At 44.6% G+C, this 16520-nt stretch overlaps 1 protein-coding gene across 4 annotated transcripts in view; it reads left to right on the forward strand.

The window, feature by feature from the left end:
* Window positions 1–259: 259 nt before the first annotated feature.
* The window catches only part of LOC115198346 (fragile X mental retardation syndrome-related protein 1-like), a 27481-nt gene continuing 11220 nt past the window's right edge, over window positions 260–16520 (forward strand). The window contains exons 1-11 of one of the 4 annotated variants that reach the window (XM_029760237.1): window positions 260–936; window positions 3658–3710; window positions 6521–6614; window positions 7559–7645; window positions 9658–9806; window positions 10191–10284; window positions 10543–10659; window positions 10779–10949; window positions 11058–11136; window positions 11367–11524; window positions 12124–12210. In XM_029760237.1, coding sequence (XP_029616097.1) covers window positions 886–936; window positions 3658–3710; window positions 6521–6614; window positions 7559–7645; window positions 9658–9806; window positions 10191–10284; window positions 10543–10659; window positions 10779–10949; window positions 11058–11136; window positions 11367–11524; window positions 12124–12210 — 1140 coding nt within the window. In that variant the 5' untranslated portion in view covers window positions 260–885. The remainder of the gene's footprint in view (window positions 937–3657; window positions 3711–6520; window positions 6615–7558; window positions 7646–9657; window positions 9807–10190; window positions 10285–10542; window positions 10660–10778; window positions 10950–11057; window positions 11137–11366; window positions 11525–12123; window positions 12211–16520) is intronic. The other 3 variants (XM_029760240.1, XM_029760239.1, XM_029760241.1) reach the window with 3 other exon arrangements.

The raw sequence follows: 16520 nt of genomic DNA on the forward strand, positions 1-16520 counted from the left end.
ATGTGGTAAATTCCTACTTGGTTACGAACGTAGCATAAGAGCACGTTAATTTGGCCAACATAATTGATAGGAATCATCTCCAATAGATATTATTAAAATTGATATTTGGTTCATTTATTGGATAATACACTGACCAACCTCTAACTATTGAACCAATAAAAACAAATCTAGAGTTGAATGACGATTATTTTGACCAATGATCATTCAGGATGTCATTTTGGGTGGATCTTTCAAGAGTGAGGGGTGGGATTTTCGAGGTCATTCCGTACCTCGGCGTGCGTTTGAGGAGACGGGCGGTTGGAGTAAAAGGAGTTGCCGGGCGATAGTGCACCACAAATGTTTTTATCGGGAGGAGTCTTCCTAGCAAAATTGTACTTCAAGATAAAATAAAGGAATCCCTGTGACGACTTTCGACAAAAACTTTACATCGACTGCTGCATTTATACGCCTGTTTTAACATCCCCGCAAGTGACGGAATCAAGGTGTTGGTGATAGCTAACTTAGGTAATTAGCGATAGCTAACATCATTAGTTTACTAGCTTTGAAGCACATTGCAACTTGGCCGCCCCGGTCCCCGTAGGATAGCACCTTGATTGTGCCGTTGCACGCCAGCTAACAAAGCTATCGGTAGTTTGCTAACTAGTGTGAGCAAACGTCAAGTTGACCGCTGGAGACGGTATCTACCAAACGGTATCTGTTGATCCCATCAACACCCATCTCCCCAGCCCCTTCACCCCTCTCCCTCCACCAACCGAAACACTGGAAATCCACAAGCGGTTGGAGAGCGGCGACGGGCCAGCGGCAGGGAAGCTGGGGGTGGTACCGGAACCGCACGGAGTCGTAGCGGCTTCAGAAAAGACCAGTCGTGGGGACCTACCGACTACTATGGACGGGCTGGCGGTGGAGGTTCGCGGCTCGAACGGGGCCTTCTACAAGGTAAAGGAAATGACCGGTGTAACTAAGTTAGTCATGCGTTAACGTTAAACAACTACAAATATGAATCTGTCGACATTGTTTTGTTTTAACTACAGTAGCTAGCTAGGTTGTGGCTACATCGTCGTTGTTAGCTGGCAGATTCGGGTCGCATCATTCATTGAGTAGGCCCAACATCAAATGATAAGGTCGCTATTCATAGATTTCTACTTCGTCAGGGTTTGCAATTGTGGTGAACGCTTGTCGTGGCCTGTTTTTGTTAGCTACATTCCAAGTGTCTTAACTATGTTTTCTGTTTGGGCTGTTCAGTTAGCTAACGTTAGCCAGTCACCTAACATCTTCTCGGGCACTCCTTTCTTTGGTTGGAGTTGCTAGCTAACCTCTCAAATTTGCGAGAATGAGGGTTGTAGAATGATGCCACATCTGAAATGGTGATACCTAATGAAATATCGATCTGTTTGTTTGCTCTGCCGGTTTATCCCGAGCAATAACCCCCCCTTATATTCTCTTTCAAAGGAGTGGGCTGAGTCAGCCTTCATTATTTCAGTGAATCAAATTACTTACTTTGTTAGTCAGTCACATGACTGTTTCCATAAAATCATCACACCGCAATGGCTTAATAACCATACGTGACACAACAAGGGGAAGTCAACGATGTAAGTCATTTTATTTAGTGACTCAAGTTCAGTCAAATGACTTCATTCAATGTCTGTGCCAAATGGTTGCTGTAGTGTAAGTGTGTGTGTGTACTGGCAGACAGTTGAATAGGCCCTAGTGATTTGCTATGGGTTGAATGGCCCAGGGCTGACAATGACTGAGGGACTGAATCAGGTGTTGGTGGAACAGATTATCCTAATCTCAACGCTCCGCCAGTCAGTCAACACCATAGTCCTCCCCCTTTCCATGCTCTCTTCCTATCCCTCTTTTCCTCATCTTTCCATTCTGTCGTTCTCTACCTCTTTCGTTTAGCCCCCTGTCCCATTTGTTTCCTCACGCTTTCCTGTCTTTTCTCTAGCGCCACTCTCCCCTCTCATTGACTCGTGGTTTCGACTATTTTTACACTCCTCTCCCTCTCACCTGTTCTGTTTACTGGCTGACAGTTTAGCACTCTGGCCTGACGCTGATTTCTCTCCTCACTCTTGTTCAGAATACATTTTTTTATTTATAGTTCACCTTTATTTAACCAGGTATGCTAGTTGAGAACAAGTTCTCATTTACAACTGCGACCTGGCCAAGATAAAACAAACAAAGATAACACACCATTGTCTCAGATACCCCTCAAGTAACCTAAAACCTTTGTTATTTGTATTTATTTAGAGCAGTTCTGTTTCTCCCTGTGTATTCTAAAGGTGTGATTATGATTTCCAGAGGAACCAGATTGGTTGGATAACTTAGGTGACGACAACATGCCTCATGTCTTGCACATGCGTAACACACAAACCACTACCCTCTTCAGCGCTGCCCTTTCTGCACAGTTACAGTAACCCATACACAGATGCCAGAAGGAATATCCTGCTATACCAGTAATGTCAGGGGTGTAGACCTGGCACCCCCACTCTACGTAGACCTGGCACCCCCAGAGGAGACCCTCTTTGGGCATGTGGGGAGTTCTAGTCCTCCTGGAACAGCACATGGCCGGAGAAGGAGTGACATCACTGTACGGCCGTGAACGACCACTCTAACCTCTGTGCTCTCCTGGGGTCATGTGACCATGACTGCCATGCCAAATGGCTTGCCTGACCCTTGACCTGGTAGTAGAATGGAACACTGTTCATTACATCACACAACACATGTGGCTACTTCACTAGGCCCTGTAATGGAATATAGCTATTAGGCCTACCTCCTTTCTTCCATCACAGCAGCCATCAGGACAGTGTTTTCACCCTGTGGTAGCTCTTACCTGTCCAGTCTCTGTGCCCTTGCTTGCAGTTTTGAGTGACAGCGACACAAACGGTGTCTGTTTGTGTTGTGACATTGCAGTTCAATCTGGCTTCCATCTGGCTCTTTGGCCAGCTCTCCCTGGGGCCTGAGAAAGTGGCAGCAGAGCTGTGAAGTTACTGTGAGATTGTGTAATATGAGGGAATCTAATGCTAAGAGCTCTCATACGTAGCCTAACGCTCGTTCAGGCTGCCTCCTGAAATCTAAGCAGGTTTTCCTGGCAAGTGCCGGCCCTTTCATTTCCAGCAGGTGAAACTCCCTCACCTCGGCTCTGACACTCCCTCTCAGGCCCTAGTGCCACTGCCAGCGACATCGGCCCCATATAAGGCAGTGTAACACTGAGCACCGTGGCAACCCCCCACGTCTCTGCTCTACTCCCACCCTGATGGAGACTTTATGGCACTGTGATAGCTCTGTGGATGGCTGACTGTGATGGATGAGGAACAGATTTGGAGGAGGGGGTCTCGTAATGGTGGTTGATCAAGGATACGGTATCGCATTGCTTTCTCCAGCGGGGACAGTCGTCGTTCGCTTTTCATACACATGTAGTCAGACCTGTTTTTACCCTCTGACGACACACAAAGCTCTCATTTTAATGTAATAAATATGGATGTCCAGCACAGTTATATTTCTCTGTCCCCAAGATGACTACACTGTCTTTTCAGTAACAGTCATAGTAGTTTGGTGGGTTATGAGTCTACCCAGTAGTCCCTCTGCCCTCCCATCAGTCAGTGGCGTAGACTTTTGCCTAACATAACGTTTGGGTTTTTGGCTCTTCTTTTTCAGGGGTTCATCAAAGATGTCCACGAAGACTCACTCACAATAGTATTCGAAAACAAGTAAGTTTTCATTCTCTCTCGTGACATAACGTGTGGAGCTGACCCTCTGCTTGTGTGGTTACTGACTAATAGGAGATCTGTCCGAGTTGCACACTATCACCAGTCTAGCCACGCTGCTCAAGTCATCACTCTCCCCCAGTCCTTTGGCCTAGTTTTACTGTCCTGAAACCCCCGTTTCAGAACCACCTGTGGTCCGGTTACAGCTGTCCACAAAACCTCTTCTTTCTGAAACTCATATCCCCCTGTCCTTTTCCATCCCATCTCGCTAGCCACCCTCCTCCTACCCTCTGGTTCCTCTTTCTCTAGTTGACTCTGTAAATAAATATAGTCCCCTGCTAAATATAGTTACCTATGGTATGCAGGCATGGGGGCTGGACAGTGGCCCCTGCCATTCTTGGGATGGCTCTGCCGTTCCAACAACCTCCCTCCCTCCTGTCCTCTTGCCTTGTGGAAGTGTAGGAGTAGCTGGTTGTAAGATACTATGTGAATGAATGAAAACCATGCTTTCTATGAGAATGCTGGCTACTGCTCCTTGACACCATTCTCGTTCACATTTGAACCACTGACTTCAAAATAGGGTTGACCTTTACACTATATCGGCTAGCTTGCCTATAATACAACTAGAGATGAAACGGTGTTTAAATTTCATATCACGATTATAAGTCACCAAAATTATCGCGGTATTGTTAAAATCAAATTAGCATCACTATGCACTTTTTGTGTGCATAAACATTAAAATAATAACATTAAAGATGGAGCCATGAGAGGTAAAAGTTTCCCTATTGCAGGTTTTAATGAACACAACCTTAAGTTGGGGCGGCAGATAGTCTAGTGGTTAGAGCGTTGGACTAGTAACCGGAAGGTTGCAAGATCAAATCCCCGAGCTGACAAGGTACAAATGTCGTTCTGCCCCTGAACGAGGCAGTTAACCCACATTTCCTAGGCCACCATTGTAAATAAGAATTTGTTCTGAACTGACTTGCCTAGTTAAATAAAGGTAAAATAAAAAAAAGTAAGCAAATCAAATGTGCATATAAAAACAACACAAGTAAAGCAATGTGCATGTAAGGTCAATACAACCATATGTAAACAAATCCAATGAGCAGGTGTTGACATTTAAAATAACACAAATTGCAATGAGCCCAACAATTGACGTATATACAGCAGTCTTGTATAGGAGTCAATCGTGTTTCTCCTTTTGGAGCACTTTTAAAACCAAGTCGACGACCGCCGGATTTTAAATGAACAATATGTTACTACATAACGTGTTATCGTGTGCAACGGGCAAATAGTCTGCATACACACGACGCACACAGCAGCAGAACGTGTCGTCTTTTTACAAGAGTAGGTAACACTGAAAGCTTCAATTTACATTGTTGACAAGCTATTAGCAAGTTAGACAAACCGTGACATGTTCCCCCTTTCCAAAGTCCCCACATCATGCATTAAGCTAAAAGTTAAATGACCTTGCATTCGCTATAAAGTAGTGGGTGGTGGTCATGAAAATGACTCAAGAGATTTGAAGTGTTGCCCCCTTCCGCAGCTATTTACTTTATTTATATATATATTTATTTATTTATTATTATTATTATTATTATTATTATTATTATTTTTTTTTTGCATGTTCTGCAGACAGGGAACCATCTCCGATTAAGTTTCCCTCGGCACTCTTGTAAAACCCACAATACGATCACACTTCAGATTAGGTCCTGTCACTGCCTTCCGCCCATGTTTTTTTACACAAAACAAAACCTGCGCCTTTGTCAGACTGTTGCTAACTTTGGTTGATGCTGGACAGTATTTACCGTGAGTTTTTTTTCAAAGCTCGGCAATCAAACGTGGTTTTAATGATTACAATTTGAAACGGTGATGCTAACCGTCAGGGATTTTATAGTGGAAACGGTTTCATCCCTAAATACAACTGATGAACCCCCTCACATTTTACATAAATATCTTTCTGTGAATGTGAAGCCAGTAGGTTGAACTCAGCCACAGTCCAGCGGGCTGTTTTTAGACTGAACTCTCGTTTTGAGTGTTTTATGTAAAAGGACACTCTACTCCCTACCGGATATCCTAGTTTTATATGATGCTTGATTCTCATCCACACAGTCTTCCTGTAGATAAATTATCTTAGGATCATTACCATATGTAATCCAGTAACTCTATTAGGTTTATGGCTTTCCCCTTCTTGTAAACGCGCGTTAGTCTCACTTCCTGGCCCCCACTGACTGACTGTCACCAAGTGATTTGTCTGTCAGCTAGAGAACACTGCTTCAGGCAGAATGACACTTAAGCTTTAGTTATGTTAGGGGTTGACACGCTTTTGGGTCTCGCTCCTGTTTCTTTGTGGTACTTTCATTAGGGTCTGTGTTCCGGAAGTTTCTGCTACACATGCGCACACACCAGAGGCGGCTGGTGGAAGGAGCTATAGGAGGACTTGCTCATTGTAATAGCTGAAGTGGAATCAATGGAACAAACACATTGTTTCCATGTGTTTGTTTGGTATCATTCCAGCCATTACGATGAGCACGTCCTCCTATAGCTCCTCCATCCGCCTGCTTTACCACACACCCAGACTTTATTCTGGACCTAACTGGTGTGGCGATGTCTGTCAATGTAATATAAAGTGTTGGACAGGAGGTGAACTTTCATAAATCACATGACAGGAAGTGGGGGGTCAGCTAATGTTTCTCCTACTGTTGTGACTGAAAGGTGTTTGTTTCCCCTCTCCCCATCTGTCTCTCTCGCTCTCTCTACCTCGCTGCCATCTCTCCCTCTCTCTCTCTCTCTCTCTGTCCCCCCCCAAAAAGCTGGCAGCCAGAGAGACAGCTGCCCTTCAGTGACGTTCGGCTGCCGCCCCCAGCCGACTACCACAAGGACATCGGCGAGGGAGAGGAGGTGGAGGTACTTCTGCCAGATCGCTGTTATGTCCCCAAATTCTCCAGATCCCGCTATCTCCCGCTAGGGCTGCAAAGCGGATTCCAGAAACATTTCAGCAATCTTCCACCTGGGAATTTTGGGAATGTTTCTGGAATTTTGCAACCTAATTCCCCTCATTATTTTCTGAGGGCCAGGAGTTTTTTCCTCCCTGTGTGACCTGACCAGAAAAACAGTGGAAACTCCTTCCTTGGTTGGTTTCTACCTCCTGTTTATTCCACTGCCCACACGGTCCGTGCTATTCGGATACTTGGGATGTCCCTACCCCATTAAAGTTGACATTTTTTAAATGTTTAAGTTTAGGTAAGGGTAGGGATGTCTCAAGGATCCCAGATAGCACTGACCCTACCCACAGGTGATGTCATAAAGCATACCGTACCACACATTAATCACTATCAGTGGTTTAGTTTGCTTCCTCCGTCGTGATTCCATTCATAGCTGGACATTGCTACCCATGAGCCCGGGTCCCAGCCAGTCGAGAGATTACCCAGAGTCCTGTTCACTACGGCAGAGCGATGTGGAGACGGATTAACTACAGTCCAATTTAGACATGATTAGCCAGCTAGGATTCCATTCTTCAGCACAGCAGCACTCTAATCATCATCGCCAATGAGAGACACTCCATCTCACTGTTTATCATATCATTACACAATCACCCAATAATCACTTTACTAAATATTTTGCCTGACCTGTTTGGTTAATGTTAGATTTCAAAGTTTTCCCTCTTGTAATTGTTCTGGTATCATTGCTCTGGCATCATCCTTCCTGTCTGCATCCCTTAGCAGGATGAAATAATCAGGGAATCCAGAATTTCTGTTAAACCCGCGAGTTTCTGGAATTTTGCAACCCGAGCAGGTATGAACACCTGTATGTCCCGGTATAATCATCTCTCCTGTCTACCCCTCCAACAGGTGTACTCGAGGGCCAACGAGCAGGAGCCATGTGGCTGGTGGCTGGCCCGGGTGAGAATGATGAAGGGAGAGGTGAGTCAGGGACTGGTGAGTTAGGGGTCGGGTGCACGCTGGGGCCGGCATGGGGTCGGTAGGGGGGGCACTGTGTGTGTGATTAAAAAAAGTTCTGTGTGCTTGCATGCAACATGGTCCGGTCTCACTCTCTTGTGTGAAGAGGTGATGAACATCCCTGTATCTCAACCAAGACTTTGGTGTATTGTTGCTAAATAGTCCCTTTTTTAATGTTCTTGATCAGTCCAAGTCGTCATTTGTGCAATGTCATGTGCATGTTGTGTGATGCATCAGCGTTTTCCACACCCGCTCCGTCCACTACGGGATACCACTCAGTCATCCCTTGTTTAGACCCACACACAGCAGTCTAATGTAGGCTAATTGGGATAACTAATGCAGCAGGAAGCACATGGCTTGTTTAAAGCAGGCAGGCACATACTGTAGGGTCACCTAGACTACACGCAGATTCTCCATTCCATATTGACCCCTAGCACTTCTGTAGATCCCACCTAGTCTTTGAGAAGGAAAGCTGAAGCAACTACTTTTTTCTCTCTCTCTCTTCTACCTATCCAATCCTCTCAGATCTTCTGGATTGGCTGTTGAGTAGGGGCCGAGGGTTGATTTTTGGAATTTAGCGACTAACATTAAACACTATTCCCTGTCTGACACACTGAGTCCCAAATGACACTTAAATTAAAAAAATAGTTTTTTTTTAATAGTCACAGTTCACTACGTTTTAACCAGAGCCCTATAAGGCTTTTCTCAAAAGTTGTGCACTATTAGAACGCAACCACTTTGTCTTCCAGACCGGCAGACTGACCCTGGGTCAGTAGAATGTGACTGAGGTGGTGTTAAGGCTTCCGCATGCTTCAGTTTGGCTGGTGCTGTACCGAACTCGGCTAGGCCAACAGAACGAGTGTACTCGCATACTTAAAAAAAAAAACAACCTTTGCTTGGAAAACGAGAAAGCGGCAATGGAGCTGTTTGTCCGTTTTAAGAAGCCGTAGCCAGTATATGCTTCATCAAAGTAGTCAGAATTAATCTAAGATGATTTAAGAAATCTGTTGTACATTTTTATGATTTTGCCGTGGAGATCTTTACGTCTAAGATGTTTGGTGCTGTAACCTATTTCTCAATGTGCATGAAAAGGATTATCGTTGAATGACAACAAACACTTAATTGAAGAATCCCTACTAATGACCAACGGAGCGTGGACTTCGGCTCCGAACTTCTGCTTGGCTCGAGAAAAATGTTTGTGTGCACGAACAGCCCCCCCCCCCAAAAAACCTGGCCGAACAGAAACGTCACATTGTTGTCATAATATATGCACAAACTGTTTCGGATGGGAAGCATGCGGACGCCTTTAGTGAGGCTTGATGCTGGATTTGACCACTATTTTGATCAGTGATAAAGGTTTGGAATGTCAGCTTTGTGTTGAGTGATGGTTTTTATACTGGCCTTCGAGCATGGTGTGTGGAGTTCCAGCTCTCTCGCGCTCTCTCTTGCCCTCGCTCTGTCAGAGGGGACTAGGAAAATGACTATTTGGTTAATTTATCACATGAATAAGACCTTAGCTGAATTACGTTTTTAAAGAGAAGTGCCATTTCTGATTAACCTTGACCCAAAACCCTATGAATATTCAATGTAAGTTGTCTTGTGTGGAATTAATAATTGAAGTATTTTGGGCTGTTTATGATTGGTTGCTCTGTTTGCGCCCTAGGTAGTTGGGTAGTACCTCATCTAGCCTAACACAATATAGTCCCCATTATTATTATTCGGCACGCATTATTTCTCTTGCCGTTTCTCAATCTCTGAAAACCCTTGTTATTTGAAATGATCTGACGAAGATCCTTGCAGGATTGAAGCGTTGTTTATTAATAAAGGTATATGGTGGAGCTCTGTATAAAATAAATATACTTTTTTGATGATCCTTGTTATTTGACCCATATTTATATTCATCTGGGTCTATTTCTATTCATTAAATATTTTCTTTCTCTTGCAATTTCGCCATCTCTGAGAACCTTTGTCTCTCTATTTGAACCCTACAGTTCTACGTTATCGAGTACGCAGCGTGCGACGCCACATACAACGAGATCGTCACGCACGAACGCATCCGGCCCGTCAACCCCAACAGCCCTTCCTCCCGAAACTCCTTCCACAAGGTCCCCATCGCCATCCCAGAAGACCTACGAAACATGTGAGTGTTTGACCTCTGACCCCGGCAGTGCACTACACCAGCCTCACCACTGGGGCGGCGCTATAGCACTGTACTCAGATTGAACGACCAGAGGCAGCATGTTACTCCACTAGTCATTGGAGTACATTGGCTGCACCTGAAATGGCTCCCTATTTATTGAAAGGCTACTTCCGTAACGTGGTGCACTATGTAGGGAATAGGGTACTATTTGTGAAGGGTTTCTTGTTTAGACAGTTATACACATCGAAATGTTGTCATCGGAGCTTTGTCTGAGCTGTCTTTTGGGCAGGCCATCAGCCTCTCACAGTAGCTACATAGTGCGCTGTTGTTGTGAATAACTGTGGTTTGACCCAAGTTCTTTTTTTTTTTTTTTTAAACCAACAGCTGTGCGAACGACAGCATCCATAAAGACTTCAGGAAAGCTATTGGAGCCAACTGCATCTTCTACAGTGCAGCCTCACACGAGCTCATCGTGCTGGTCAGTATCACAGCCACTACTGCTTTCAGGGCCTGTATTCAGCACTCCTACTCTGAAAAGCTTAGTGATCTAGGATCAGTTTGCCTTTTTTAGTTCGTTATTAGTAAATTATATGGACTGGGGGGGACCTGATCCTAGATCAGCTCTCCTACTCTGAGAGCTGTGCTACAAGACTAGCCTTTTTAGTAATGTCCCTTTTTTTTTTTTTTTTTTTTTCTTTAACCAGCTTTCTCAGACTAACACTTCCGCTTTCTCTAGTCAACAAATGAGACGACAGTGAAGCGTGCTGCTCTCCTGAGCGACATGCACTTCCGCAGCATCCGTACCAAGCTCATGCTCATGTCCCGCAACGAAGAAGCCACTAAACACCTTGAGGTATACACACACTTCTCCCCGGATGTTCATTCAGTTAGAATCAAACACGCTTGAGAATGTAACTTGGAGACTGGCCATCAACATGTAGACACAGACACCCTATTGTCCTTGTTCCCCAGACGAGTAAGCAGCTGGCGTCCGCGTACCAGGAGGAGGTGAAGGTAAGGGAAGACCTGATGGGTCTGGCAATTGGCTCCCACGGTGCCAACATCCAGCAGGCCAGGAAGGTGCCTGGTGTCACCGCCATCGAACTGGAGGAGGAGAGCTGCACCTTCAGGATCTACGGAGAGGTGGGTGGGTATGTTGGGGTGAGAGCGGGGTCTTGGTGTGGCAGGCTGTCGGCCTTTATCTCGCTCTGTGTTTAATGGCAGGTTGGATTGATGTTGTTTGCGTTGCAGACCCCAGAAGCGGTGAAGCTGGCCAGGGTTTTCCTGGAGTTCAAAGAAGACTACTTCCAGGTGCCCAGGAACCTCGTTGGTGAGTTGACGCCCACCCCAATGATTTAGTCAATCAGGAAAGTTCCTGCATACACATGTACTGAGAAACAATGATTGTCTGAATTGTGGCATCTTTTATAATTTGATATAAACTAGAGGGCAAGTTGGTCAGGATGATATCTATGAGCGTGCCTATGTTTACGGATTTGTCCAGCTAATCCTTGGTCTCCAAATGCCCCCTCTTCTTCCTCTCTCACTCTTCTCTCCCAGGAAAAGTGATCGGCAAGAACGGCAAAGTCATCCAGGAGATTGTGGACAAGTCGGGGGTGGTGCGGGTCCGGATCGAGGGGGACAATGACAAAAAGCTTCCCCGTGAGGAGGTAGGCAGGCAGGGGGCTGGCAGAGAAGACACTGCCCCTAAACAAGAGGTGAATGGAGCGCTGCGGTCGCCCAAACAACCGTACCAAACAACTGTAACCTTACCAGGGTGCTAGCTACCGCTTCTGTTTCCAACTCTGTCTGATGTAAGGTTGCACAATACCTGGTAACGTTCCTAAAATGCCCAGGTTTTCCAGAAATCCATGTAGGAAGATTCACAGATTCCGGGAAAGAATAAACAGGAAATCCAGGAATCCTTCAAACTGGGATTTATGGAATTTTGGGAAAGTAACCAGAATTTTGCAATCCATAGGCTCGGTCTGTCGACGCTGTCAGTTGTCCCATTTCAGTTTCCACTGCATGTCTGTACCGTACATGACCCATTCTAGGGGGGGTTGCCTGGGCCCGCTCCATCGGTTGGTGTATATCACTGTTGTTCAGTGTGCTTTTCCCCACTTTATTTAAAAAAAATGTCCCTTCAAAGAGAAACCTCTATGTATTTCTACATCAATTTAAAGTCACCAGTTCTTTGGCCCTAATGGAAATGCACAAATGTCCATGACTAAACATCAGGACTCGCCCACCTCCAGTTGTATAATGAAGCGTAACAGTCTACCAGTCCACTCACTTACACTCTCCTTCTCTCCAGGGCATGGTCCCCTTCGTCTTTGTGGGAACTAAAGAGAACATTAGCAACGCCCAGGCCCTACTGGAGTACCATGTGGCCTACCTACAGGTGAGACGCACACACACAGAGGGGAGAGATCACCGTCGCTCTCAGGCCTGACCTCTGCTCATGTCAATTAAACATCGGACCCCTCTCTGTTACGACACGTTAAGATATATTGACCCTATATGCCTGTGTATTTTTAATACATACATACTGTGGGCCAATGGCCAGAATATACACGCATGGTAGGAGTTCCCATTACCCACAGATTTCGGATCAGATTACCCAACCCCCCCTAATCTTAATCGTTAAAGGGAATGGAAAAAATATCTGACCCTGAATCCGGGGCAAGTTCTAGTCTACCTACTCTTGTGTGGACACTCATGGAAGATGTTGTCTTACACTGGTCGGTATTCTTCTGTGTACTCTACACACCACCACTTCTGTTTGGGGAGAGGGGAGTAGATGCAGTCTGTAGAAGGTGGTGTCAGATCAACTCCAGATTGGTCACCTGTCCCACCCTCCTCCACCTACCTCATGTGAAAGCTGCTGAGGGCGGCTCCATTTTGCCCTTACCCTGTGCTTTTAAAAATAGCCCCCTACTCAGGGTTAGGACGAGGGGTAGGGGTGTAGATTACAGGATATCTGGACCCTAGCCTCCAAAAATAACGCACCCTCTACTCATCCTTGCACCCCCTCACCCATAGTCAGCCACCTCACACAAGGCTCAGTGGCAGCAGCTGTCGCATTCTGAAGTGACACCCTCCAACCCTTCCACCTCACCTAACCAAAAGTTTCCAGTAAACTGCTGTCTGCACTTTAGCCCAATCCCTAAAACGCCTAAACTGACCACCCCCTTGTCTACACTGCAGAACTTAAGAGTTTGGCTCTTACATGGCTGATTTCACAAAACCACTGGGAAATCACATCAAACTGCGGCACATGGTAAAGTCACATGACTTCAGGCTGTGGGAACTCTGCAGTGATGGCTTTTTCCCACACAAAGGTGCATCCCAAATGGCACCCTATTCGCTTTTGTAGTGTACTACTTTTGAGCAGGGCCCATAAGTATGTTGCAAAATAAATAAATTATCAAATCATATAAATGTTTGCCAGTCCATACAGTTGAAGTCGGAAGTTTACATACACCTTAGCCAAATACATTTAAACTCAGTTTTTCACAACTCCTGACATTTAATCCTAGTGAAAATTCCATGTTTTAGGTCTGTTAGGATCACCACTTTATTTTAAGGATGTGAAATGTCAGAATCACATTCCCAGTAGGTCAGAAGTTTACAAACACTCAATTAGTATTTGGTAGCATTGCCTTTAAATTGTTTAACTTGTTTTGGGTAGCCTTCCACAAGCTTCCCACAATAAGTTGGGTACATTTTTGGCCCATTCATCCTGACAGAGCTGGTGTAACTGAGTCAGGTTTGTAGGTCTCCTTGCTCGCACATGCTTTTTCAGTTCTGCCCCCAATTTTTCTATAGGATTGAGGTCAGGGCTTTGTGATGGCCACTCCAATACCTTGACTTTGTTGTCCTTAAGCCATTTTGCCACAACTTTGGAAGTATGCTTGGGGTCATTGTCCATTTGGAAGACCCATTTGCGACTAAGCTTTAATTTTCTGACTGATGTCTTGAGATGTTGCTTCAATATATCCACAATTTTCCTTGCTCATGATGCCATCTGTTTTGTGAAGTGCACCAGTCCCTCCTGCAGCAAAGCACCCCCACAACATGATGCTGCCACCCCTGTGCTTCACGGTTGGGATGGTGTTCTTCGACTTGCAAGCCTCCCCCTTTTTCCTCCAAACATAACGATGGTCATTATGGCCAAACAGTTCTATTGTTGTTTCATCAGACCAGAGGACATTTCTCCAAAAAGTACGATCTTTGTCTCCATGTGCAGTTGCAAACCGTAGTCTGGCTTTTTTATGGTGGTTTTGTAGCAGTGGCTTCTTCTTTGCCGAGCAGCCTTTCAGGTTATCTCGACATAGGACTCGTTTTACTGTGGATATAGATACTTTGTACCTGTTTCCCCCAGCATCTTCACAAGGTCCTTTGCTGTTCTGGGATTGATTTGCACAAAAGTACGTTCATCCCTAGGAGACAGAACTCGTCTCCTTCCCGAGCGGTATGGCGGCTGCGTGGTCCCATGGTGTTTATACTTGCGTACTATTGTTTGTACAGATGAACGTGGTACCTTCAGGCATTTGGAAATTGCTCCCAAGGATGAGCTAGACTTGTGGTCTAGAATTTTTTTTCTGAGGTCTTGGCTGATTATTTTTGATTTTCCCATGATGTCAAGCAAAGAGGCACTGAGTTTGAAGGTAGGCCTTGAAATACATCCACAGGTACACCTCCAATTGACTCAAATGGTGTCAATTAGCCTATCAGAAGCTTTTAAAGCCATGACATTTTCTGGAATTTTTAAGCTGTTTAAAAGCACAGTCAACTGAGTATATGTAAACTTCTGACCCACTGGAATTGTGATACAGTGAATTATAAGTGAAATAATCTGTCTGTAAACAATTGTTGGAAAAATTACGTGTCATGCACAAAGTAGATGTCCTAACCGACTTGCCAAAACTATAGTTTGTTAACAAGAAATTTGTGGGGTGGTTGGGAAAAAAAGTTAATGACACCAACCTAAGTGAATGTAAACTTCCGACTCCAATTCTAGCTACACACAAGTTAAAAAGCATAACATGTACCTCGTCCTCTGCCCTAAAGGAATCTTACATACAATGCCTATCAAAAGACTACACCCCCCACCCTTTGGATTTATTCACATTTTATTGTTACAAAGTGGGATTGAAATGGATTTCATCGGAATTTTGTCAACGATCTTCACAATACTCTATAATGCCAAGTGGAATACAATTCCAAATGTGTTAAAGGATTAATGAAAAATAAAACTAATATACCTTTTATTAGATAAATATTCACCCCTGAGTCAATACATGTGTTAAAGTTGTCAGCGATTAGATGTGAGTTTTCTTGGGTAAGTCTGAGCTTTATTGTGCAATATTTGCCCATTTTTAATTTTTTGGGGGGAAATTCTTCAAGCTCTGTGAAGTTGTTGGATCATGGCTAGACAGCAATTTTCAAGTCTTGAAATAGATTTTCAATCTTATTTATGTCAAAACTGTAACTTGACCACTCAGGAACGTTCATTGTCTTGGTAAGCAATTGCAGTGTAGATTTGGCTTTTTTGTAGGTTATTGTCCTGCTGAAAGGTGAATTCCTCTCCTGGTGTAAAGCATCCTGAAGCAGGTTTTCCTCTAGAATCTTGCCTGTTCTTAGCTTCATCCCACTTAGTTTCTCAGGAAGAAAACATCCCGTCTTTGCCGATGTCAGGCATACCCATACCATGATGCAGCCACCACTGTGCTGGAAAATAAGGAGGCATTTACTCAGTGACATGTTGGATTTGCCCCAAACAAAAAGTCTAGGCCTTTGCTGTGTTTCACAGTATAACAATAATGCCTTGTTGCATACATATGCATGTCTCGCGTGTGGCTCAGTTGGTAGAGAATTGCATTTGCAACACCAGGGTTGTGGGTTCGATTCCCATGGGGGACCAATACGTGAAAGTACAAAAATGTATGCACTGTATGTAAGTCGCTCTGGATAATTAATGACAAAACATTTTTTAAACGTCTCAGACGAACCATCACAGGCAAAGCGTCAATACGGGACTTATATTAAATCCTACTACACTGGCTGAGACGTTCATCGTATGTGCAGGGCTTGCAAACTTCTACAGATTACAAAGGGAAACCCAGCCGCGAGCTGTCCAGTGATGTGAGCCTACCAGACGGGCTTAATTCTTTCTATGCTCTCTTCGAGGCAAGCAACACTGAACCTTGCATCCTAGCACCAGCTGTCCAGAACGACTGTGAGATCACACTCTCCGTAGCTGATGTAAAGTGGTTCATTCTTTAAAAGTTGCAGTGTAGGGAGTAGACTACAGTACTGGGCTATTTAGCTAAAGAATTCTGTGTCGTGCGGGAGACCGGGGTTCAATTCCCCAACCGGGAGGATGGAGTAGGCTGTCCTTGTAAATAAGAATTTGTTCTTAACTGACTTGCCTAGTTAAATAAAGGTTACACTAAGAACATAACATTTCTACACCTTAATTGTAGTCTAACCAATACCCAAACGGAGATTCAGTGAAAATAAAAATCTCTCATTATCAAGACCAGTCCCCATGCTTGTCTCAGAGCAGTGCAAAACGGTGCTAAAATAGTTGTAGGCTATTGCTTCAAATCCTATTTCTTCTAACTTCAATATGCTCTTTAAATTAACAAGACCTACACCACTTTTAACAGCACATTACTCAACAATAGTGAGACTCATGTCGCCTAC

Source organism: Salmo trutta, chromosome 8 (assembly GCF_901001165.1).
Source record: "Salmo trutta chromosome 8, fSalTru1.1, whole genome shotgun sequence".
NCBI lineage: Eukaryota > Metazoa > Chordata > Actinopteri > Salmoniformes > Salmonidae > Salmo > Salmo trutta.